Source organism: Aythya ferina, assembly GCF_964211825.1.
Source record: "Aythya ferina genome assembly, chromosome: 3".
NCBI classification, from domain to species: Eukaryota; Metazoa; Chordata; class Aves; order Anseriformes; family Anatidae; genus Aythya; species Aythya ferina.
In genome coordinates, this window is record NC_140298.1 from 31552396 (window position 1) to 31576971 (window position 24576).

Sequence of the window (24576 nt, forward strand, 5' to 3'; positions counted from 1 at the left end):
ATGAGACAACCATTAGATAAGGTCTCTTTAGTGTCTATTGCCATTTGCTTTTTAGGCTCATACACAAACAGTTTGAATATATTCATGAACCAAGGTCTAAATGTTCTTTCCTTCCAACTATGTTCCTCACTGGAAGCCTCAACCCAGAAGTCACATTGAAGTGTTAAAAATGATTTTCTACTGCTGATAAGTATTGTTCTGAACTATACTTATCAGAGTTATTTACGATTAATGTATTGTGTTTACGTGAAGGTATTAAGTTTACTGTTGTATTCTTCAATTTTATTGTAGAATACTTTTCCCAGTAAAATTAATTTGAGAAGAAATACTTTTACATACTGAGTAAGTTTGTCTGGTTTCGTTATATAAACTGTATTTTTTGTTTAAAGCAAACTGGACAGTATTTTTATAACTTTAAATGGAACATACTGGAAACCTTAATGATCTGTGTTGAACTGTGATCTATACTAGCAAGCAGAGAATGATATATGATCCTGATACTGCACAAGGCCCTCAATTTTAAGATATTGATACTGTGCTATATATGATATTATTTGGCTGGTTAGAGAAGGTGTCTGCAACTGCAAGCTTTGTTTGAGATCAGAAACAAATGTCATGCCCTTCATGACTGCTCCAGGGACTGGCACTACATGGTTCAGCTTCAAATAAAAGGCATCATAAAAATAATGTTATGTGTCTCACAGAATTATGCTACTTGCAATAAAGAGCAGTAATTTTTACTGTGTTTTTATTACTGACTTAATATATTGACCTGCAGAGGAAAATTTCTGTGTGCTTTCTGTACTTCAGTAATCTGAAATGCATACTTCTTTCCTCGTTTTTTAACTAAAATATACATAAAATGGTTATATTAGTAAATCTCTCTGAACTATCTGGCAAAATAATTTTAGAGGGCACTGCAAATATTAATAGGCACAGAATGGAAGCTAGGAGTAAGACAAAGAGGCCTTAAAAGTAAACTGTTTTCAAGCTGATGCTAGTGATTTCAAAATCCTGTTTTGAGGATGGTTTTTCACCTGCATTTTTGTACGCATGAAAGAAACTGAACTCAAAGTTTTCTGAAGTTAATTTGAAAATCCTCTTCAATTGAAATTCTGGTTTTAGATAGAAAATGCAATTTAATTATACACAATGCTTGGTTGCTATGTTTAAACGTTAAGTTTTTAGTAATACTATTGTACTTTTTTATTAAAAAGAAAAGGAAAAAAAAAAAGAAAGGATACGGCCACCCTAAACTTGTCATTGTCTACAAAATATATGAATAATGGCACTGATGTTAATGAAATGAGTAATATTTAAAGAAAACCATGTATGTAATATTTTGTAGCATAAAGAGCTAAAATTGTGTAAAAATTGTATTTTAAGATCATTTCACTTCAAATCTCACTTCAGTGCTAAAATGATTTAGACTTGCAGTTATATAATACATTCATTCTGTTCTTTATTGCTACCATGCCAATTTCTTTTCTAAAATAGCAAGCCTTATTTAACTTCCAGGCTTGTTCTAACCATCGAAAGCATGGGTCTTAATAGAAGACAAGTCTCTAATTGAATTTAAATCTTTGGTCTCTAATTCAAGACTAAATAAAAAAGTGTGTTGATTTTTTTTTCTTTTTTAAACTGTACTGGGGGTGGAAAATCAGAAGTAGTCATGTTTATTTTTCTAGCATTAAATGTTAACCTTTTCAGAATTATCTTCAGTTTTAAGATGCAGGAGTGGAAATCTACTATATGTTACCTACTGATGGAGAAAAAGTTACCAATAATTTGTTTTATAAAAACATAGTGATTTAACGTAATCCCACTTGCCTCTCCAACTTCTTCACATTTTTAGAAATTATTTCTACTTTTCCCATGGGGAAGAAAAAAAAAAAAAAGATCATCAGTAGCAGTCATAAGCACATACATCTTCATTATCTGCCATGGCTTGAAAATACAAAATGCAGATCTTTTGCCACCTGCATGGGGAATGGGGAACATGCAGGGAATGGAGACCTGCATACCTCACTGAACATAAATGTGAATGTTAAAGACAATTTTCTTTTCTTGTTCAGACAATTCTTTAGAGTTTGCTTTTATTTTAATCATGACATTTAGACATGTAAAATGTCCTGCTGACCTTTTACAAATTAATTCCACCGTCTAGGAAGAACAAGCATGGCTGTGAAATCTGTCGGTGTAAGAAATGCCCAGAAATGCCTTGTGGTAAAATCTGCCCAATGGGCTTCCAGCAGAACAACCATGGGTGTGTTATCTGCAAGTGCAGAGGTAGGTGTGAATGCATTGCCATCTATAATTACAACTTGTTTTCAAAGCTGTTGGAAGCCAGAGCAAAAGAAAAGGAATACTCCACAGAATTTGTAAGAATTGAAATATGGTAACTGGTGGAGGAGATTATTCAACTTTCTTCAAAGGAGCCACTGCTCAAAGTAGTATGTGTTGGTCAGTCTGCTCAAGGATAAGCAAGTCTGAAAGTTGCTTTGCTCATTGTCTGGGAGGTTATCCTAATAAAAGATATGTACCATAAATCCATGTAAAATTCTAACAGTCTAATTTAAGAACTTCTGAAAATTCTGAAATTTTCCCAAAAGTGCTTTTCCTCTGGTTTCTGTTCTTGCAGTTTCTGTCTTTAGTGGAGATAATTGCATGTGCTGCTCCTTTGTTTAAAAAAAATAATAATCATGGTGTCCCTAGGAGGTATTCTGTTTATGTGTAAAAACAAAAATGTATGCATGCCTTGTTCTCTTAACAATAAAATAGATCTAATAGGTTTACTATAAAAATAATAGAAAGTGTGCTAGGGGGAACTCCAGGGTCTATAGCATAAAGCAAAGCAGTTCAGTAACACATTCTCTGTGAAATGCAGTGCCAAAAGTGGTTTGAACAGCTACTGGGAGAAGTTTACCAGTGAAATAGTTTGTGTTTGTCTGCACAAAATACACTGTTGCATATTCCAGTCACAGAGATAGGTCCATTCTACTGTAAGACCAACAAGTTGGAGATATTCTTCAGATTATGTGTGATTTCTTCTTTACCCTCTGTAAAACAGAGAGTCAGGTGTCTGCAGTGGCCAGGCTGGAAGGATATCAATATAGATTCACCTAGATTATGAGGGGCATCAGAATCATCAGTTTACACAGATGTTCTCTGAAACTGTTTTGACCCCTGAGCTTTAAAGGAGTTATCTTCTGGATCACCCCAGAGTACTTTACTGCTGGGAAGGTGTCTCAGAATGCTTCTGTCATTAATTGTGAGTGGTTTGACTACTTAAAGAACATATAAGCTCTGTATAAAGGTACATTATATATATATATAAATAGTAATATATTAATATATAATATATGGAAATGCACTATATATACACTGATATGTTTTTTTTTAATGAAATTTGGATATTTTAACTTATCTTAAAGTTGTTTTTTTTTTGTTAATGGTGAAGTCATAAAAGTGAGCAGATTAGCTTTTCTTGTTTTTTGCCATGGCCATTAGCTCTTTCCACCTCTGTATAAGCAGTGAAGCAGGCACCAATATCGATGTAGTCAATACGTCTTTTACTGTCTCAAGCCATTTTCAGTGAAGTTATTAATATTCTTTTTTAACTTACTCATATGTAATGGCAAAATAGTTCATTACAGGCAGCAAATGCTGTATTTTCTGTGTATCATCTTACAGCATTGAATCTTTTAGAAGGATAAAGTACTGCAAAACAGTATGTCCTAAAATATTTTCATTTTTAAATCCTAATAGATTTTATATTTCATTGATTATTAAGGTTCCTACCTGCTCTGTATCAAATTACAGAGGACTCAAATGAGGTAGACTAAGGTATGAGGTAGCAATTCTTCTAGCTTATGTACTCAGTATCCTAAAACTCAAATTAGTGTCTCTTATGTGTCTCTTTATGTGTCTTTTGCACATAAAGTTAATCTGTGTTGCTCTCATATTTTCCTTGATTTCATACTAGCAAAAAAAAGTGTCATGATAGCTGTCATAAAGCATTATTATTTGTTTTAATTTTTTACTAGAGGAATTCTACATGCATAAATCAAAATAGTTGCCATTAAAAATCTATGTGGTTGATTTTAAATATAATGGAGATCATTTTTTTTAAAGTTACTATTATTAAATAGCTTGTAATCAAAGTAATAGCAACTTCTGTTTAATGTTCTTTTTATAAGTAGAAGAAAGCATCTGTTTTTCCCCTTTGTCTCAAATAGCCATAGGAACATTTTGTTTTTCATGCAACAAATCAATTAATTTTTCTGTGAAATATTTGCCATTGCTAGCTATTAAAGTAACAACTACTCTTTTTTGTTTTATGTCTTTTTCATTTCAGTGATCTAACATTCAATCATTTTTGACTTGATTTGTGTTAGTTTTAGACTTCCTTCATTACTCAGCTCCATGTGTCGCATTTAATAACTTCTTGTTTGTACTCAGGCTCTCTCTCATCCTAACTGCTCTTTCATGCTTGCTTTCTTTGATTCTTGCTTGTGTGTTTTGATTTCTGGCTATAGACAAGTAAGTTTGAATATCCTCCTACTGCTTTGTGTAATGACTCCATTCTTAACTTTTTAAGAAGGTATATCTTAGGACCTCCATCAACAAATAAATAATGAAAAAAAATGAAGTATGCCTTGCATCAATGCAGAGCAGAGATTTCACTGTTATAAGCTGAAATATGACTTCTTTTTTAATTTCCAATTATTAATTTTTAATTGGAAATTAAAAAAAAAAAAAGTAAGAAAGGATAACTGCTGAATGGAGGTACAGATGGGTAAATTATCTGCCTGTGAAATAGCTTCACTTTTTAGGTAATTGCTCCTGGAAATAACTTATGCTAAGGTTAAAAAAAAGTAGAAGCATAGAAACACAGTGCTGAGATAGTCTCCTGGAAAACCAAGAGTCCATTTCTCTGCCCTTGCATAATGTCAAGTGCATCTGGATAATCCTTGACAGATGTTTATCTAAAGTTTCATATCTTAAGAACTTCCAATCTCAAAAGAAAAAAAAAAAATCTACACCAAACTCTAAATTGTGCTTTTCAGTGGCTACAAATATGTGGCATTTTTAAATGATTTTTAAAAATATTTCTGTCTCCCTTTTAAAGAATTAAACTGGTTACTTCTTGTGCTAAAATCAGCAGATTCAGGGATTATCACCATTCCCTTTAGAATTTTTGCAATACTTAATTACTTAATGCTTTTGCAATTAGAGCCTCCTAAATATATTATTTTCAGTTAAATAAGTCCAGTTCTTGTGATCTTTCATTGCAGTTCTAGAGCTAGATATTTCACTTTCGCATCAGCATAACCTCCCAAATAGTAGAGATAGTAGTGCTACATTTAAATGTATGACACCCCTGTATGATATCTAAAGCTGAACTTCCCTTTCTTTCAGTAGTGTCACATTCCTGACCTGAATTTTAATTGTAAACTACTACAATTCCAAGATTATTTCCAGCCATAGCTCACCACGCAGTTATTCCTATTCTGTATTTGGACATCTGGTTTCCACTTTAAGTGTTCCTTTGTGCAACTTTGTTTTAACTTTTCAATTTTTAAGTAAATCTCAATTTATTGAGTTAATCTTGAGTATCTGCCTATATGCATGGTTTGCTTTTCCAAATTTAGGAGTATACATAAGAATATATTAAAACCAAGAGATGGGTTCATCAGAAAATTTAAAATATTTATTAAGGAAGAGTATTCTCATCCATGATCTACATGTATCAATAATGATTTTAATGTAAGACAGTATTCCAGTGATACAATTCAGTATTATACCGTATAAATGTGTAGTAACTATATGTAACTTTTTCATAGTGTTTCTGTTCACTAAATAAGATTAAAATTGTTTTTAGAAGTATTTTACTCAATACCATTTTGATTTTTTAATTTTTTTCTGTTTTTTTTTTTGTTTGGTTTTTGTTTTTGTTTTGTTTTTTTAATTCACAAAATAGTGTATTGATGTAATTTCTGTTTATCGGGTTTTTATTCTGATAATGTGTATCAAACCATTTCATAACATCGGCTTGTTGTTCTTAGGCCACCATTGATAGATCCATCACAGATAAAGTGCTCACCTATATGTTAATAAATAAAAAGAGAGAAAAGAAAACTAATAAAAAATGCACTTTAACACTACTACTTTTCATATTGCATCATTTTTTTAAACAGAAAGATGCATAAGCATCTTTATTACAAATAACCTTACATATATAAGTGTTGATGTACCACTGAAAAAGAGCTCACTGACAAAGTGATCCAAAATCCTTCATCATAATAATGATGTGGGTGAGGGATTATTAGGCTCTAAATTCACTCTGCTGATTAACAAAGAATATACTGAGGCTGAGTCTTTCAGCACTTAAATACCCCCTTAGGATACAAATGAGACTTTATCCTCCCTAGACCGAAAGCTTGCCTGTTCTTGCTGCGTGCAAGTACCACAGCATTCCAACTGCTGCATTCTCATTGCAGTAAAACCCAGGAATGAGGGATAAAATTGTCAGAGCAGTCATCTTCCAAACATCACTTATAAGTAACTAAAACACATAATTTCTTGCGGGTAGTGTTTTATGAAATATTTCTAGTATTTGGCTTGATCCCATTAGAACCTGATTGTAATTTTCTTTTTACATTCACTATGTGTGTATGTATGGGACCATTCTTAGCTCTTCTAAATACTTCCATATTCTACCACCTATCAGGTATTCACATTATAGATAATATAATACACTGTAAGATACAAAAATATTCTGTTTCATTTTAAATATGCACTGTGCTTTCAACCATTTCCTTCTGCTACCTTTCATTTTTTCCCCTTACATTATTTAGCCAGTACCAAATTTTTCAAGGAAATAAGTTCTACTATGGCTTACCATCCCCTTCAGTATACCTTTGCATTGTCTAAAGTTTACTTTATTTCTAAGTGTAAATGATAGAATTATTAATCACTTGATCTTATATGTGCTTTAAAAATAAATGCAAACCAGGTATACAGTATATGTTTTTCTAAGCTTTTTAGGAAATAACATTTTCCTTTTGTCCTGCAGAGGCAACCGCTTCTCTTATGCCTCCAGTTAAAACAGGCTCTTGCCTGTCAATGGATGGGCGCCGACATGAAAATGAGGAGAGCTGGCATGATGGCTGCAGGGAATGTTACTGTCACAACGGAAGGGAAATGTGTGCCTTGATCACCTGCCCTGTTCCTAATTGTGGCAACCCCACCATACATCCAGGGCAGTGTTGCCCATCATGTCCAGGTAATGTGACCTCTTCTGTATTCTTTGTAATTGGGCTTCATTTCATGTGTGTGTGGTGTTTTATGATACATTAAAATTCATTCAGTTTAAGTATAAATGAAGTATACATTTAAAGAGACGTCTTAAGCACTTAAATATCATGATTGTGTGTTCTGAGGGAATGTTCCTATGCCACCAGCAGGAGGAAATTATTTTTATTCTTTAGGTGGGACAGCCAAGTACAATAAATGTTGCATTCCAGTATAATTGTAATACGAAGTGATAATATGGAAAACATCTATGAAAGAACTTTCCTTTATTACAGTGTGGAAAGAGTAAAAGAGTAATATCGCCTGACTTCAGATTGATTCCTACAATATTTTATGTGCTGAATAGATTTGTTTGTAATATAATGATATTGTCTCTGGCTTCATTGGAAGTTATGTTACAGGTAGGACCAGCGAGGCTTGTGATGCTGATATGAACAATAGTAAAAAAGCACTATCAGGATTCAAGCAATTATGAACAGTTTTAATTTTTTTGGAAAGAACAGGAAATCCTTGAGACAAAATAAGTACCCAAATACTCTTTCTGAATATGACACAAGAGTATATCCTCCTTAGGCTGTAAGATGATGTATGTTCTTAGATTGCATCAACAAATGTCAATCTCTAATCCAATTTTCACCCTGTGGTAAGAGCATAGTCCTCAAAAGGATATGGGACTCTTTTATTAAAAAAGTAGATTGCAAAGTTGTGTTGTTGTTTTGAAGCTCATACCTTATGTGGAAGAGAAACTTCTTAATCAGGCTGTGCAGATGTTGTCCATGGCCAAAATTTATGGCCTCTAACTGCCTGCATTAGATGCTGGATGAGTCTTTAGCTAGGGTTGTAGACTTAATGTAATTAATTGTGTGGAAAGGAATTAAGATTAATTTGGTGACATAGTCATTGAAGATAAAAGTCTATACACTTCGCTCACCTTGGGCTCAATTTTTATGAAGTTATCACTGCAGACTTTTTTTTTTTGTCATTGTTTTGGTTTGTTTGTTTGTTTTTATGGAACAATCCTCTTTCATGATGCATTTCTACCAGTGTTAAGTGCTTTTAAGTTTTTAAGGGCCAGGATTTCTTTATTCTTGCTTTTAATCTGGCACCAAATGTTACAGACACAAATCAATTAGGATTTTTAAGGCACACAGTTGAATCTTCCCAGATCCCAGACTGATTGCATACTTATCCATCCTTTCAGGGATTGCAGTTATGCAATATATAGCAGTTTAGAAATTGTCCAGTTGGTATACATTTTCAGAAAATGACAATTGTTTCTTGGCATTCCTATGTTACAGATTAGTTTGATTTATTTTTGAAATGTCAAGAATACTTGCTTATCTCTGATTTATATTAACTTGCATTTATTCAGATTGATTCCCAAATTGTTTCTTGTTCTTTTTTTACATTTTCTGTAAGATACAGGTAAGTAACACAAAGTCAAAAGAGCTTCATTAAGAATGTATTAATAGCCAGTTTTGTTAATCCTAATATTTTCAATAATAACAGAATCAAATAAAGGTTGGTTATATTTTTTAATCATTTGAGTCTTGATTGTTTTTGCTTATCTTCCAATTCTGTTTTTTCCAGATGAAATAATTGTGCAGAAGCCAGAGCTCACCAGTCCTTCAATCTGTCATGCTCCTGGTGGGGAATACTTTGTAGAAGGAGAGACGTGGAATATTGATTCTTGCACACAATGTACATGCCACAGTGGACGAGTCCTGTGTGAGACTGAAGTCTGTCCTCCTCTTCTGTGTCAAAACCCCACCCGCACACAGGACTCCTGCTGTCCTCAGTGTCCGGGTATGTATTACCAACCAGCTTTCATCAGAGTCATTTCTTGATCTTAGAATTTATGATACGAATATTAAATGTATCAGTGCATACATGGTTGTTGTACGCAGTTGTGTTGTCATGTCTTTAGAATTTTGGAGTGCAAGTCCGCAGTCACCATTTCAGCTGCAAAATTTGACTATATGCAAGAGTTACCTAATATTTTATTCATGTTCCTGAAGTTTGGACATCATCTCTGAGGGCACAATCCAATAATTTAAGGGTTAGACATGTGGGATTTGGTTACAAAAGTACTTGTGTTTGCTTTTATCTTAACCTGATGTGATTTGAGAGTGACTTGAAGGCAACTGACTAACATCAAAGCATTCCAGCCCAGCAGTAGACTGCCTCATAGTGTCTAGAAGGTAACAGGATTTGCTTTTCCCTGAGGAAAGAGATACAATTATAAGTAAATGTGAGTTCCTATTTTACATAGCAAATGAGGGAGTTTATTGCAGTGGAAATGCAGTGCAAAACCAGGATCTGTATGTGAACTTGCTCAGAAAATATTTGTCTTTATATAAAACAAATCTAAGCATCTAATTTTAAATTAAAAAGTTAGGTTTTGCTATTTCTTCCTCGGGGTTTTTGTTAGTTTGGGAGATAATCTTTTCCTGGTTATGTGTTTTCAGTGAAAAAGTTCTCGTGACTTCTATTGTTTTCTTATTATTAATGGTGAACATTCATTTTGCTTACCTTCAAAATACAGTTTGGAGAAGTAGATCTTTCTTCGTTGGCTACATGAGAAGCTTAGTCCCCTATCTTGCATAGTTAGATTGAGAATCCTTATGAATCTTTTTTTCTTCTTTCTTGCATGTTCTCTGCACCTACAGTCATATTTCTTGATTTATAATGTCTGTTAAATACAGATTAATTGGAGAAATAGCCCCCCATCTGAGTGCATGAGAATTAAAGCACACCCATTGGCATTAAGATGAAGCCTGGTCAAGCTCCATCTGTTTCTCCACAGCTTATAATCAGCTCCTATATGTCTGCTGAAGATGACATCAGCATAACAGCTTTTGACTTTGCATCATTCAAGGCCTTGAACTGACATGGCACATCTGGGATTCAAGTTTTAGATTTGAAATGTAATTTTAAATTACAATTAAGTAATTTTAAATTACTCTCTAATTTAAGGGTGAATTCCTGTATGCCATTCAGTTTAGAACATTTAAAGTCCCTTTCTGAGAGGTTGCTCCCGATATGATGATAACTTTGCCCTCCCCCCCCTTTTTTTTTAGTAAACTCAATAAAGGTCTACATCAACTTTATTCTAGACCTTAGCATGAGAAGTGCAGAGAATGAATAGGCATGCATGTGAAGATTGAACCCTATGTAGAAGAAATATCAGAGAAGTTAGTTACTGCAAGTTAAATAACTTAATCTGTTTATATTTATAGATGAGCCTCTTCAACCCTCTTCATCAAGCAATGAGAGCATGCCCAGTTACTGCAAAAATGATGAAGGAGATATCTTTTTGACAGCTGAGTCCTGGAAGCCCAACGTCTGCACTAGCTGCATTTGCATGGATGGTGTGATTAGATGCTACTCTGAGTCTTGCCCACCAGTATCCTGTGAGAGACCTGTTTTGAGAAAGGGACAGTGTTGTCCTTACTGTATTGGTGAGCAAATAAAAATAGTTGATCACTTGCTATACCCTTCTTGGGAATAAGAAAGAAGATTTATTTCTGAATTGAAATTCCACCTATTTTGGCAGTTTGTGCCTTCTTTTGAACTGAAAAGTATAAAATCTACATAGGGAGCTTTGAGGATCATTACTTGCAGTTTTGAGGTGCACATGCAGGAAGATAAAAACATAATTCACATACAAATGAGAGAAAATCCTCCTGAAAAATTAGTTGGTAATTTTATCTTACTGCATGACAACATTACACAAAAATTATTTAATTTAAAGGAATATCTACCAGATAACATATATATTATACAAGATATTCAATACCATTATTAAAAGATTAATTGTAACTGCATAAAATGATAAGCTGAAGCATTATGAAATGTCACAGAATGCAGAAGTGTTAAGGCATTGAAATTGAATGTCTTGTTTTTTTCTCTATCTTATTAATGAGAGTTATATAAGAGGCAAAAACAAATATTTAAGAAAAAATAAGGGAAATAAGATTTTGAAATACTAAAAATGTGTAAAAAAATATAGGGGCCACACACTGGTTTTGAATTAGAAGTTGAAGTAAATGGTAGATGCTGTAGATGGTGAAAATAGCCAGGCATTTTTTAAGCTAGCATAGTTTGAAATTACTGATTACTTTTTCGTTGTATTTTGAATAAGAGTATTTATTTACAGATGACTTTTAAGTGTTATTGCAGTAAGTACAGTGGCTGTAGAATGGAAGGATGAAAGGTGCCAATAGAGAAGAATTCTATAATGAACTTTCTGAAGTTAAATTTCTGTAGCATTGCTGGAATGCATTCAGAATTTACCATAGCCTACATTTCCAATAGTAATGGGGGTGGAAAAGCGGATAATAATTCAGTAAAGAAGTATATCTTAAAATTAATGGGCTGTGAGTTTTGTTAATGGAACATGTGACCCAACTTGGCCGTCTATTAACAATACAATTCTTCATTAGAAAGGTGTCAGAAAGGTGGTGAAGTTCTTTCAGATATGTACCATTGATACAGCTCTCAAAATCTTTAATTTGCTGCAGCAAAATATATATATATATATATATATAATATATATATATATATATATCTTTAACAATAGGTAATACAATTCTATAGCATATGTAAGGACTTCCATCAGAGAAATGCTTGGAAAAGATGGGAAGTATCAACATTTCAGTTGCCCATGCAACCCTGCTTGGATTCCTGATGAAGGCATTTTGAGGAGAAAGCATTATTTTACCCTATTACTACTCTTTTCATTATGGCTTGCATACAAAAGTGGGAGGATTTAAAATTCCTTTGACAACTGACTCTCTGCAGGCTTTCCTTCCAGATATAGACTTTGCAACCATAAAGCTCATTTTAATCCAGAATATGTTTTAATATAGAAAGGTATAGAGTGTATACAAGTGTGTGGCAATGAAACCAGTAGTCAGAACGTGAGCCTTAGTACTGTTTCTCACTGTTCTGCTCATCATTTCTTGAAGCACTTCTTGGTAGATATTCTTCCTTTCTCTTTTCATTAGTAGCTGATCAAGTATTAAGTAGGCAAACTATAGTAACAGGCCTTCATTTTTTGGAATTTCAGATTGATGTTGGCTTTAGCACTGTGTTTTGTTTTTCTTCTTTTGGGGTCCAGATCTTGTTTATGTCAAACTAGTTAGTATAGATTTAAATTCAAAATCATGCAGGCCTTGGATGCTTTGTTGCTTTTCTGAATCCTCAAATTCCTCCTGTATGTTCAACATTCTTCTTTCTTGTGCAAAGGAAGATTAATTTGGAAAGATAACCTTCTACTTTAGAAAGGATAAAGGGATATCCGTTTGATTAAAGAGAAGATTAGTCTTATGCAGAAAACAGCACTGACTGTGTGCTTACCAGATGTGTTTGATTTCCTAGTGAAGTTAGAGGAAATTTGAGAAGACAGGTAGAGCTTTGCTGTCTTTTGAACTGCATTTTTGTATGTGGGTTTCTTACAGTTTTTCTCCTTTGTTTTCATTGTCCTTGAGCACCTTGCTGGTGGTCTAGCCTGTGTTAGAGATAAATCCTGTGTAGTGATAAATCCTCATAGAGGTGGACACCAGTCAGGAGAGATGCACAAGATAATGCTTTCTTAGGAATTAAAGGACTCTCCTTTCAAGGTTCACAGGTGCAATACTGTTGCTCTGAGTTTATCTTTGTTCATTTTTCTAAAAAAAACCACTGACTGTATGTATTAAATTGTCATGCATTCTTTTTAAACTCACCAAAACCTGACCAACTCAGAGGACTTTTCCAGCCATCGAGGCTGCTGACTTGAAGAAGTCACACAGGAAACGCTCAGCTTTAGTTCTGCATACATAGTAGGAAGTAGAGGACTGCTCAGGCTGTGCTCCTCACCCTCATCCCAGCCTACATTCTAACCTACACAGGTCTCCACTGGTTGAGACCCATGCTTAAACCCATGGAAGCCACTGGATGCCTGTACCAAGGCCCTCTGGAACATTTAAGATGTTTGGATACTTTCATTAGTATTTTCTCAGTACTACTCTTCTTACTGATCTACTTTTGCATTTGAATTTACTGTGTTAAGATCTGTGACACTGGTCTGCTGACTGCTAACCTTGTTATTCTGGATGTCAGTGTCTTATGTTGTCACTAATTAAAATATGTAACGATGGCCAAAATGTTTAATAAGGCTTTATATTTATATTTGGGAGGTAATTCTGGCTGACCTATTTATATAGACAATCTGTATGAACATTAAACTTATATCAGCACTTCTCTGAGAGCTTAATAAGTTATTGTGTGATTTGGTTCTGCTATCTCATGCATCTGCTTAATCTGCAAATTCAATATCATCACCATATCTCTTCTTCATAATTTCTGCCTCTAGCAGAAAAAGACAGAAGCTAAGATGAAAATGAGGTGCTGTTTGTCTTTTGGGGGTTCTGCTGTGCATTGTGAGGCTTTTGTTTTTCGTTTGCTTTGCTGTTGTCTTTTGGGGTTTTCTGATAATGTATAAAATGCTGTAGCAGCAAAAAAAAATGTCTGAGGCTACACAGTTCATGACTGTCTTCTCGGTGAAACAGAAGATACACTGTAGACCACCTGAAAGACTTGCATCTTTGAGACCACCTCAAAGACCTGCTTGCTTCATCATGTCTGGGTCTCTATTACACAACATGTCAAAATCTATCTAAAAAGTCATTGGAAATGGTGTCCTGGAACCTTGCTTTTTAGGATTAAAATCTCACCAATTTCCAATTTATATAATACAAACCATGAGAAAATATACTGAGTGCAATTTCTTGGGGGTTTCCATTGATGTGGTTACAGAGAATAATCAAATACACTTGTTAACTGTTTTATCATAATAAATAGTCTGAGCTCTTCTAGTTATGTCACCTGAGAGTTGCTTCAACCTCTTCAGCATCCTGCCAAGTCTTTTCTTCAAGTATTCCAGAGTTTGTCTGTCTTGAACCTTGGTAATTAGAACTGTAGGTAGCGGTTTGTTTGTTTGGTGGTTGTTGTTATTTAGATAGGATTTACTAGGAAAAGAGAAGGAAGTGTAGGAGTTGGGAGTCTTAATCAGACAACATCAACAAAAAAGTTTCTCTTAATTTTCACAGTGCTTTTGATATCATCATATCCCAGTCATCCATCTTCTAGCCTTTTGCATGAGGAAAATGAGAAGCAGCAGCTTGGGCAAATTAAGTATCACAGAATCACAGAATCACAGAATTTCTAGGTTGGAAGAGACCTCAAGATCATCAAGTCCAACCTCTGACCTAACGCTAGCAGTCCCCACTAAACCATATCCCTAAGCTCTACATCTAAACGTCTTTTGAAGACTTCCAGGGATGGTGACTCCACCACTTCCCTGGGCAGCCTGTTCCAGTGCCTCACAACCCTTTCAGTAAAGAAGTTCTTCCTAACATCTAACCTAAAAGTCCCCTGGCTCAACCTAAGCCCATTCCCCCTCGTCCTGTCACCAGGCACGTGGGAGAACAGGCCAACCCCCACCTCGCTACAGCCTCCCTTGAGGTACCTAAAAAGAGCAATAAGGTCACCCCTGAGCCTCCTCTTCTCCAGGCTGAACAAGCCCAGCTCCCTCAGCCGCTCCTCGTAGGACTTGTTCTCCAGTACTTCATAAAGAAGCAGAAATTATACTGCTTCTGAAAAATCTTTGTTGAAAGATGTGGAGAGCATCTTTTAATTTTAGCTGGGATTTCTTCATAGCTATTGCTTCACTTTTGTATTTGGGGAAAAGATCAGATCTGTGTGCAATTGGCCATCACCACACCATCACACTACTCTTCTCTTTCAACAGAAGATACAGTACCAAAGAAAGTGGTCTGCCACTTCAATGGAAAAACATATGCAGATGAGGAACGCTGGGACATCGACAGCTGCACACACTGCTACTGCCTGCAGGGTCAGACGCTCTGCTCCACTGTCAGCTGCCCACCCCTCCCTTGTGCTGAACCCATCAATGTGGAGGGAAGCTGCTGTCCCATGTGTCCAGGTAATGTGATGTGACCACCCAGATTATTGTAGTGCTGCTTTCCAGCACTGATAATCAGGTTTTTTTTAATTGGTCTTTGAACATCAGTCCATACTGAATGGTGTACAGGAGACTACAAACATTTAGACTTCAGGGAAAGCAAATGACAGATATACATATTATGCAAATGTTGAGTTTGAATTTTACTTATTCTAAGAAATACAGACTGAAAAAGTAGTTGTTTGACCCTGCTTTCTGTTGGTTTACACGTTTATGAAAATACAACAGTGATGTAGGGAAATTAATATTTTTACACCTCTGCAATTTCTGTCAGTGATTAACATTTCTGTCCATTCTAAGTCTCTCACTACCTTTCAAATATTACATTCCTAATTTATCATCTTACCTTGGTATATATGTAATTTTCTTAGCTGTTGACACAGGGGACATAAGAATTGCAACTGCTTTTTAATGCTAGCCCTGACATATTTCTACAGGTCTTTGCCCTTAAATCTGCAGGTAACTACTACTGGCAGAACACCCAGGGAGATTCAGCAGTAGCTGAACATTAGGATAATGATTATGGCAGCAGGCATGTATTCTGTATACAGGATGAAACAGAGGAAAATTTGTAACACAAAATAACGATGTTATGTCAAATCAAAACAAAACAAAATCCCATAGTTGTGAAAATTATAAAACAAATGAAAAGGTTCATAGGACAAAGCAGATGGCCAGGCATATCTTCTGAATTAAGAGCAGCACTAGAAAGTTATGAAGCCTGTGAAAGATATTTATCTGATTTCACAGAGATGTATGTACCTGAACCTACTAACATCCCTATTGAGAAGACAAATCATCGAGGAGACACTGAAGAAGTACCAAACTGGCCAACACCAAGTGAAAATGACATCATCCACATTCACAGAGGTAAGATCTAAGATAAACAGGGCTAACTCAGGTCTGTGTTTATTCCCCATGTTTTAACGCACTTTTTCAATTCTGGTACCATCTGTGTAATGCTTTGAAAAATACAGAATACTCCTTAGTGCAGTAACTGTTACATGAGTTTGTTTTGAGTTAGAATGAGTCAGTCTACTGAACTGTATTTATGCAATTTGATCTCATTATCATTACATCTTCAGCTTGGAAGAGACATCTGTGTTGGTGTGATGGAGTTCTATAAAATTAAGGATATGATAAAACGATGAAAGAGGAGTGATTCTGCAGTGTCTTTTTTATACAAAAAGTAGGAAGCAGGCTGTTACCATGCCATTTGAGTTGATAAGCCTTGATTTGGTCCATATGCCATTCTTGTATTGAAAAATAAAAACAGGAAAATGTACCACAAGTTAATATATATCACAGAAAAATGAATGGGGACAAAAAAAAAAAAAAAAAAAAAAAAAAAAAAAAACTTTTAGGTATAATGGCACAACTAATAATGTAAAACCATCTCTTGTTTACAACTATACTGGAATCATTATTCTGGGATAGGGGAAAACACTCTATGTCACAGTCTTTGTTAACTCTTTCTAATTGAAGCAATACCAAAACTTGTATTTATTTTGCTATAACCAAGGATCATCTCATAGCATACTGCTGTTTGATGGCTAGGAGGAAGGCTACACTTTTCAACAGCAACATTTCCATTTCTCATAGGCATTGGTAGCTGGTTTGCATCTATCCTGGCTGAGAACTTGTAAACGCACACTGAAAACTATGTGGGAATGCTCTATAATTACATGAAAAAACAGAGTCTAGTAGACTGCCAGTAGTCTGTTTTCACAGGCTGAGTGGTGCAAGTATTGTGATATGTTCTCAGCAAATGAGAATACATGTCTGCACTGTCTTATCAGCTTTAAAAAAAAAATAAATCATTGTAAGACTTCCAGCTTTTCCACAGCATAGAAACACAGCCTGATTTTTGTATGAATGGGAATTCAGTTGTGATCAGATAAAATGAAGTGAATGCAACTAAGTCGGAGTTGCTTTTTATTCCTTCTTTAGATTTCATCCAGTTTCCTCTCTTTTTGATTACTTTTTCCAGGCTAATATATTATACTAAGTACTAGCTTTCAGTTGTTCCAATTTCAGTTGTTCCAAATAAGATCACATTAAAGGAGAAAAAGTCCAAATTCATGTGAATGACAGGATTTGTGACTGGAACTTTTATAATTAGATTCCTCTTTATGGTCATGGCCTATTTATCATTACTAACAAATGCTCACGTTTGCCTTGCAGACATGAATCATCTCCAGGGAGAGTACAGAAGTGGAAGTGGACCGCACCCCAGTGAAGATGCATCAGTCAGCTCTGTTGCCTTGGTGACAATTCCAATCACGATAGCACTGTTACTGATCATTGTCCTTCTGCTCGTCAATCAGAAAAAGCAGTGGATTCCAGTGTCCTGCTACAAAGCTCCAACAAAGGTGTCGTGTTCATGCCTATTTCCAGGTTCTCACCTTTCTGAAAAACAAGATTAACTCCTATATTCTGTGAGATGCAATTTAATTCACATCACTCTCTTAAATTATTTTTTCCTTATGCCTGAAACCATGTCATACCCATCAGGCTGTTAGTATTTATTTAGTCTCCTGAAGGATTATTTTCACTGTCAAATGAAAAGCAGTAATTTGTTGCACTACACAGTAATGAGTGGTCACTACATAGAAATAAAGTTCACCCCCCAAAAAACTACTCAAAAAAAAAAAAACCCTGTGTGTGTGTGCATACATAAATGCATGCAACTCCCATCTGCAGTCAATCTCTTGAGAGAACATTTTACTTTTAAAGTGGATAAAAGTTCAGAAAGCAATTGTCCAACATCAGATATTGTGCAACTACCCAACATCAGATATTGTATGTACTAGTAGTGTTTATCACATTTTCTAATAATTGCATCATAAGGTTCTGGGATTGATATTTGAAGAGATTTGGGGGAAAAAACTAGCTACTAAGTGTTCTAAAATTATAATTTAAAAAAGGGAAGAAGCAGGAAGCTTGGAAATGAACACTGAAAAAAGCATTGTATTGTTTTGAGTAATAGTTCCATCAGCAGACAAAGGCCTCACTCTATATTCAAATTCCCTTTATATCTGTTCCCCAGTTTATCTCTCTCACACTTCATAGTTTTAATCAGACAGGCTTTGTCCATACATCTAATATATTAATATTTCTAATTTAGAACACATTTGAGAGAAGTGTCTTTCTTGAAAGCATCTTTTCTTCGGTTTCAGGTAGAAGAATAATACAGTAGTTTTAAAAACGGATTGTCCATATTCTTCTTTCACTGCTGAGGAACATTCTTAAAAAAAAATCATTTTTGAAAAGATGGCAAATACAGTCAGACCATATAGTTGAATTCAATTTTAGTTAAACAGAAAGCATGAAAAATCAACTTTATTCCATTTCCAGTCTTTCAAGCCAAGTAAATGATGCTAGTTTCTGAGTTTAAGGAATCCATTTAAAATTCATTTCTAACTCTAATGGATTTACTCTCAGAAAGGCTGCTCTCCACCCAAGTGTGTTATGTGACAAAGTGTCTGAAGCTGAAGTGAAAATCACAACTTATTAACTGAGGAACTATAATCAGTAATTCTACATTTGGCCGATGTTTCCACTTGTTACATCAGCATGTGAATAAAAGAAGTGATTCGCTTGACTGGAATGACACTGAGAGAAACTTTTATACGTACTTCCTATAGGAAAATGAAGAAAAAAAAAAAAAAAGGAAAAAAAAGATGAAAACTTCAATTCCTTACACTGGGCAGAAATACCCAAGTCCTCAGTCCTCAAGGAAGGATAATTTTAATGTAATGTTCACCATTTACAAAAAGTTCAATAAATTTCAAACCAATAAAGGTTTTTATTACAGTTATTTATTTATACTAGAAATACCACAGACTGAACACTGTTGTTCAGCCTATCCAATAATAACACAGTCCCACAAAGCTGTCCCTTTTTTGCCAGACATAGTATTTCAGATGATACCTTTCACTTTTTCCAGAAATAACAGAGAAATCATCAACCACTATTATGTAGCTTTTCATTTCTCTCATCCTCCCTGATGCTAATGGAATTAAATAAGTTAGTTTTTTGAGCAAATATATTCCCACATTCAGTGGTTCCTAGGACTTTTCGGATTGGAGCTACATTTCTTCAGAAGGGAGCATGCTGCATTGTGCCCTTATAGCTGCATGTTCTCTTCCATAGCTGACTCTTGTCATCAGAGTTTCTTTCTGCTTTCTCAGAAAGAAAGAAAGAGAGAAGGAAAGAAAGAAGGAAATAAGGAAAGAAAGAAGGAAGGAAAGAAAGACATTTAATGTTAATCTAAAAGTAAACATATAGATACTAAAATACGTAATAGCTAGTCTACAGGATTGGGTAATTTGTATTGAAGAGCTTTAGAAGAAGTGGTCTTTAAAGGATGATGCATAAGATACACTCGAAGACAGGTACATTGTTGAAGAGAACATACTGCTGAAGCCCAGTCTTTTCTACCAAGAATGACAGTTTTTTCCACATTTATCTGAGAGATTTTGCATTTCTGCTATACATTCTCAAATTTAGCCTAGCAATGGGAGATCTTGTCTATTGCTCCTTCATTTCACATAAAATATCCCTTTCATATTGTAAAAAGGAGGCCTCATTTTGTGTTCTTATTCCTGGTTTTGTTGTAAACTGTTTTCTCGCCTCTGAGTCAACTGGTTTCCATACAATTGCTCCTATCACAATCTCACATTTAACATGGGAGACTACCTGATTTCAGTTGCATGAATAAAAAATAAAAATAAAAAAAATCTCTCCCATTATCTTAGTGGATTTGTAAACTGGAACAAAACATTCTTGAATATGATCAGCAATAAAGACGCTGTTAAAGTCTTGGAAACAACCTCTTGCGCATCCAAGGCAACAAATTGAAGCCCTTGTGTGTTGGTAGACTGATAGATAATGGTTTAACCAGTCCATGTGGGATAAGAGAATACCAGAACTTCACTGAGAAGAAGAAAAATGGTGGTTTGTAAGAGCATGTTGGTATATTATTGTGCCAGACATAAACCTTTACCAAGCTTAGCAAGAGTCCAGGCTTTCATTCCCAATTCGATTTCCCTTTGTGTTTATGGACAACAAACATTTGTTAGTTATGGGTTGAATACAAACATTTTTTTGACTGATTCAGTGTTCTCTTTCTGTTTTAACAGCCTTCCTGTCTAAACAATCAACTGGTATATGTGGACTGCAAGAAAGGTACCATGGTCCAGGTGGACAGTTCGCAGAGGATGCTAAGAATTGCAGACCCAGATTCAAGATACAGTGGATTTTACAGCATGCAAAAACAGAACAACCTACAGGCAGATAATTTCTATCAAACAGTTTGAAGAATTGCACCCTTACCGAGGATTTAAGAAAGAGAGAGACTAAGTCTGCTATTAAAATAAAACTAGAATTGTGCACTTGCTTAGTGGATTGTATTGGATTTGTGACTACATGTACAGCTCTAAGACCTTACTGGGATGAGCTCTGACTCCTGCAATGTGCCAGAAAAAGCATTCCCACTTTTCCTTGAGATAACTGACCAAGTGTTTTCTTAGAACCAAAGTTTTAAAACTTGTTAAGGTGTATTTGCTTGTAACATAGCTATAGAGGTTTTTTGGGAGGGGGAATCAGGGGCTAGGGGTAGGCAATAAAGTAAAAGGAAGCTTCAGAGAAGAAAAGCTGGTCATGCTTGGCTGGTGGAGAAAATGAATAAAGAATACTGCCGAGCAGCAGGATAGTGGCTTTTCTTGTTGCTCTGAAATTGCATCTGTTGCAGCAAATCCTAACCCCAGGTGAAAAAATATGAAAAGGTCTTTTTTTTTCCAGCTGTTGCTACAATAATATACTCATAGAACAGAATTTGTCACATCACAGGTGTGGTGTAGCTGCAAATATTTTTCTATATGATGAGAAGCTGCAGTAGTTAATGAAATAGCAAGGAAAAGGTTATAGCAGAAAATAAAGGGTGGGTTTATTAAGGATGTATAAAATTATACCTTGTGCTGCTTTTTGTTTTTGTTTTAGTTTTGTTTTCTTCAAAGCTGATTGGCTAGATTAGCCAGACTTTGGCAGAGTTAGCAAATGACTGAGGCCTAAGTAATTCCTGATATGAGCACTGGATCTTTTGACAGCAGTATTGAAGGAAGGAAAAGTCAAGAACACCATGCAGTTCCAGGGGCTTTTGTTTGTTTGTTTTGTCTGTTGTGGTTTTGTTTTGTTATTTTATATCAATCTCTGGTTGTTCATACAGGAGAAGGAAAAATATTTTTTGTTGGACAAAGCTCTTGCTTAAAAGAGAGTAAAAAAAGAGACTGTTTTAAGGTTGTTTTTTTTTTTTTTTCCTGTTGATGTTCTTATTTACTGGTATGCAGATTTAGAAACTACTTCCATGCTAGGAAGCTGCTTAATTTTAATTGTATATTACTCAAGCACCTTTTTTGAAGCTCAGAAAAAAAAAGGAGATCATGCTTCTTTAAACTTTAGCATTATAGGAATATTTATGTAAATATAATTATGCTAAAAACAACAAAAAGTATTTGTATGTTTGTGTATATATATGTATATACAAATGCATGTAGGTATACATACGTATATATACATGCATGTGTATATGCACTATACATATATATACTGTATATATAAAATACTATGTATACAGTATATATTTTTTCTATTTTTTTTCTTGTTGAATGTATTTTTATCTGAGAGAGATTTTACCCAGAGCAGAAACAGATAAACAGGCATTCCATATCAGTGCTTAATCGCTTGTGAGTTTAGAAAAGACAAGAAAAGAGCATCTCATTCTACCTACAGTTTGATTTGATTTGAAAGTGTTTGTGTGCGCGTGTGTGTGTGTGCACTCTTGTGTTTGCGTGTGTACAGTACGTGCACGATTATAGCAGTAAGCGTTGCTCTTGCTACTTGCTACATTTCAGGGTGTTTCTTATTTTTCTTTTCCTGCTTAGCCTTAAAAAGGCTTTTTAATGAATGCATTGGCTAGAGACACTGATGACAATATACATGCAGCACTAATCAGCTCCATAGAATAACACCATCAGCTCCTGGATTTTCTTTTTTTTTCTTTCTTTCTTTTTTTTTTTCTCTTTTCTTTTTTTTTTTCAAACAATTGTTTGAAACAACTACTGGAATATTGTCCACATTAAGCTGGAATTTTGTTGTAGCTTGCCTCATTTATAGCTCTGACTGTATAATACAATGTTAACTTTCCAAACAGGTCTTGGCACTTTTATACTAATTACCCATTTGTGCATTGCCTTTTTTCTTTTACAAATGCTTGTCATAAGAGACACAGATACCCAGTATGCTTAATGTGAAAAGAAAATGTATTTTTTGTAAAGGAACTCTCAAGTATTGTTGTAAATACTTGGTCAGAGGTTGCTGAACTTTAAAACTGAAAAAAAAAAAAAACTAATTTATTATTATAATGACCTAATTTATTAATCTGAAGATTAACAATTTTTTGTTTTAGAATATCAAAAAGGTGTTCTAGCTGTTTGCATCAAAGAAAAAAATAGGTGTATCATTAAGGGTCAACATTTTTTCTGCTTATATAACTTCAGTTTCCAACCACCAATAAGAAAAAATGTAGTCTCCCCAGTGTTTTATACTCAATCTGATATTGAAACAGAGATGTTTCTGTCCAGTTACTACAAAGATTTTGTCAAGACAAGACATCCATTCCTTGCATAAGAGTAAGCAGTCTTTATCCAGAAATTGTAAATGCTTGCTTTTGTTTTACAATCAAGGCCATATTCTGAAAATATTAGCAGGATATAGGACATGGTGTAAAATGTTTTTTATTATTATTATTTTATTATTATTATTTTAAAGATATGATTTATCCTATGTGCTGTATCCATTACACTCTTTTACTTTGGTTCCTGTTGTGCTCTTGTAAGAGAAATGCAGATATAATTTTCTGAAAAAATAGATGCATATGTGGCACTCGGAGTGCACTGCGGTTCAGCAGATTGCTTGTTTACTTTTTTAACTGTAAGGCGGTTTCTTGTAATTTGGCTCTTGGCAGCACAATAAAAAATTTTAAACCTATTGATGTGAGTGTTTTTAAATCTTCATATTTATTTGAGACAGTTTATATCTTTATATTATGGTGAGGTGTTTTTTTCCCCTTTGAGTACAAAGTCATACGCTTGTCATGCTGAACTTATATCAGAACAGTTCAGAAAATACTGTGGGTAAAGGGCAGTTTGCGGTTACCGAATGTTCTGGGGTTTGCACTGAAGAATTTTTGCATTGGAGGGGTTCGTGGAATTCCAAATAGTTTCAGCATTCCATAAAGCACAATCCATCAAGCACACAGTTAGGCCTCTGCCCTAACATTGAATCCATCTGTTCTAGTCATACCTGTAACAGACAGCCACAGGCAATCCTACAGTGCTGTGACAAGAATCCTAATTCTTGTCCTATAGAATCATAGAATGACTGTGCTTGGAAGGGACCTTAAACATCCTCTGGTTCTAACCTCCCTGCCATGGGCAGGGACACCTCCCACTAGATCAGGTTGCCCAAGGCCTCATCTAACCCGGCCTTGAATAATAGTGTAGTCTGCAGGACTAGGGAGGTGATTGTCCCCTTGTACTCTGCTCTGGTGAGGCTGCACCTCAAGTACTGTGTTCAGTTTTGGGCTCCTCAGCATGAGAAGGACATCAAGGCCTTCTGGAGAGTGTCCAGAGAAGGGCTACGAAGCTGGTGAAGGGTCTTAAACACAAGTGCTATGAGGAGCAGCTGAGGGAACTGGGGTTGTTTAGTCTGGAGAAGAGAGGAGCTCAGGGGAGACCTTATTGCTCTCTACAACTACCTGAAAGGAAGGTGTGGGGAGCTGGGGGTCGGCCTCTTCTCGTAGATAACTCTCGTAGGACTAGAGGGAATGGCCTCAAGTTGCGCCAGGGAAGGTTCAGGTTGGAAATGAGGAGACATGTCTTCTCAGAAAGAGCAGTCAGGCATTGGGTCGGGTTGCTCAGGGAGGTGGTAGAGTGACTGTCCCTGAGGGTGTTTAAGGAAAGGTTGGACCTGGTGCTTAGGGGCATGGGTTAGTGGGTGATAGTGGTGGTAGGGGGATGGTTGGACAGATGATCTTGGAGCTCTTTTCCAACCTGAATGATTCTATGATTGGTGGAAAGCTCCAGGGGTGGGGGATCCACAACCGCTCTGGGCAACTTGTTCCAAAGCCTCACCACACTCTGAGTGAAGAATTTCCTCCTAACCCCACA

At 35.3% G+C, this 24576-nt stretch overlaps 1 protein-coding gene across 2 annotated transcripts in view; it reads left to right on the forward strand.

Moving 5' to 3' along the window:
* The window catches only part of CRIM1 (cysteine rich transmembrane BMP regulator 1), a 182003-nt gene extending 158608 nt beyond the window's left edge, over positions 1 to 23395 (forward strand). For both annotated transcript variants that reach the window (XM_084513536.1, XM_084513537.1), the window contains 8 exons: positions 2168 to 2289; positions 7079 to 7288; positions 8908 to 9123; positions 10557 to 10778; positions 15113 to 15307; positions 16097 to 16216; positions 17531 to 17718; positions 20491 to 23395. In XM_084513536.1, the coding sequence (XP_084369662.1) occupies positions 2168 to 2289; positions 7079 to 7288; positions 8908 to 9123; positions 10557 to 10778; positions 15113 to 15307; positions 16097 to 16216; positions 17531 to 17718; positions 20491 to 20667 (1450 nt within the window). In that variant the 3' untranslated portion in view covers positions 20668 to 23395. The remainder of the gene's footprint in view (positions 1 to 2167; positions 2290 to 7078; positions 7289 to 8907; positions 9124 to 10556; positions 10779 to 15112; positions 15308 to 16096; positions 16217 to 17530; positions 17719 to 20490) is intronic.
* The last annotated feature ends 1181 nt before the right edge of the window (positions 23396 to 24576 follow it).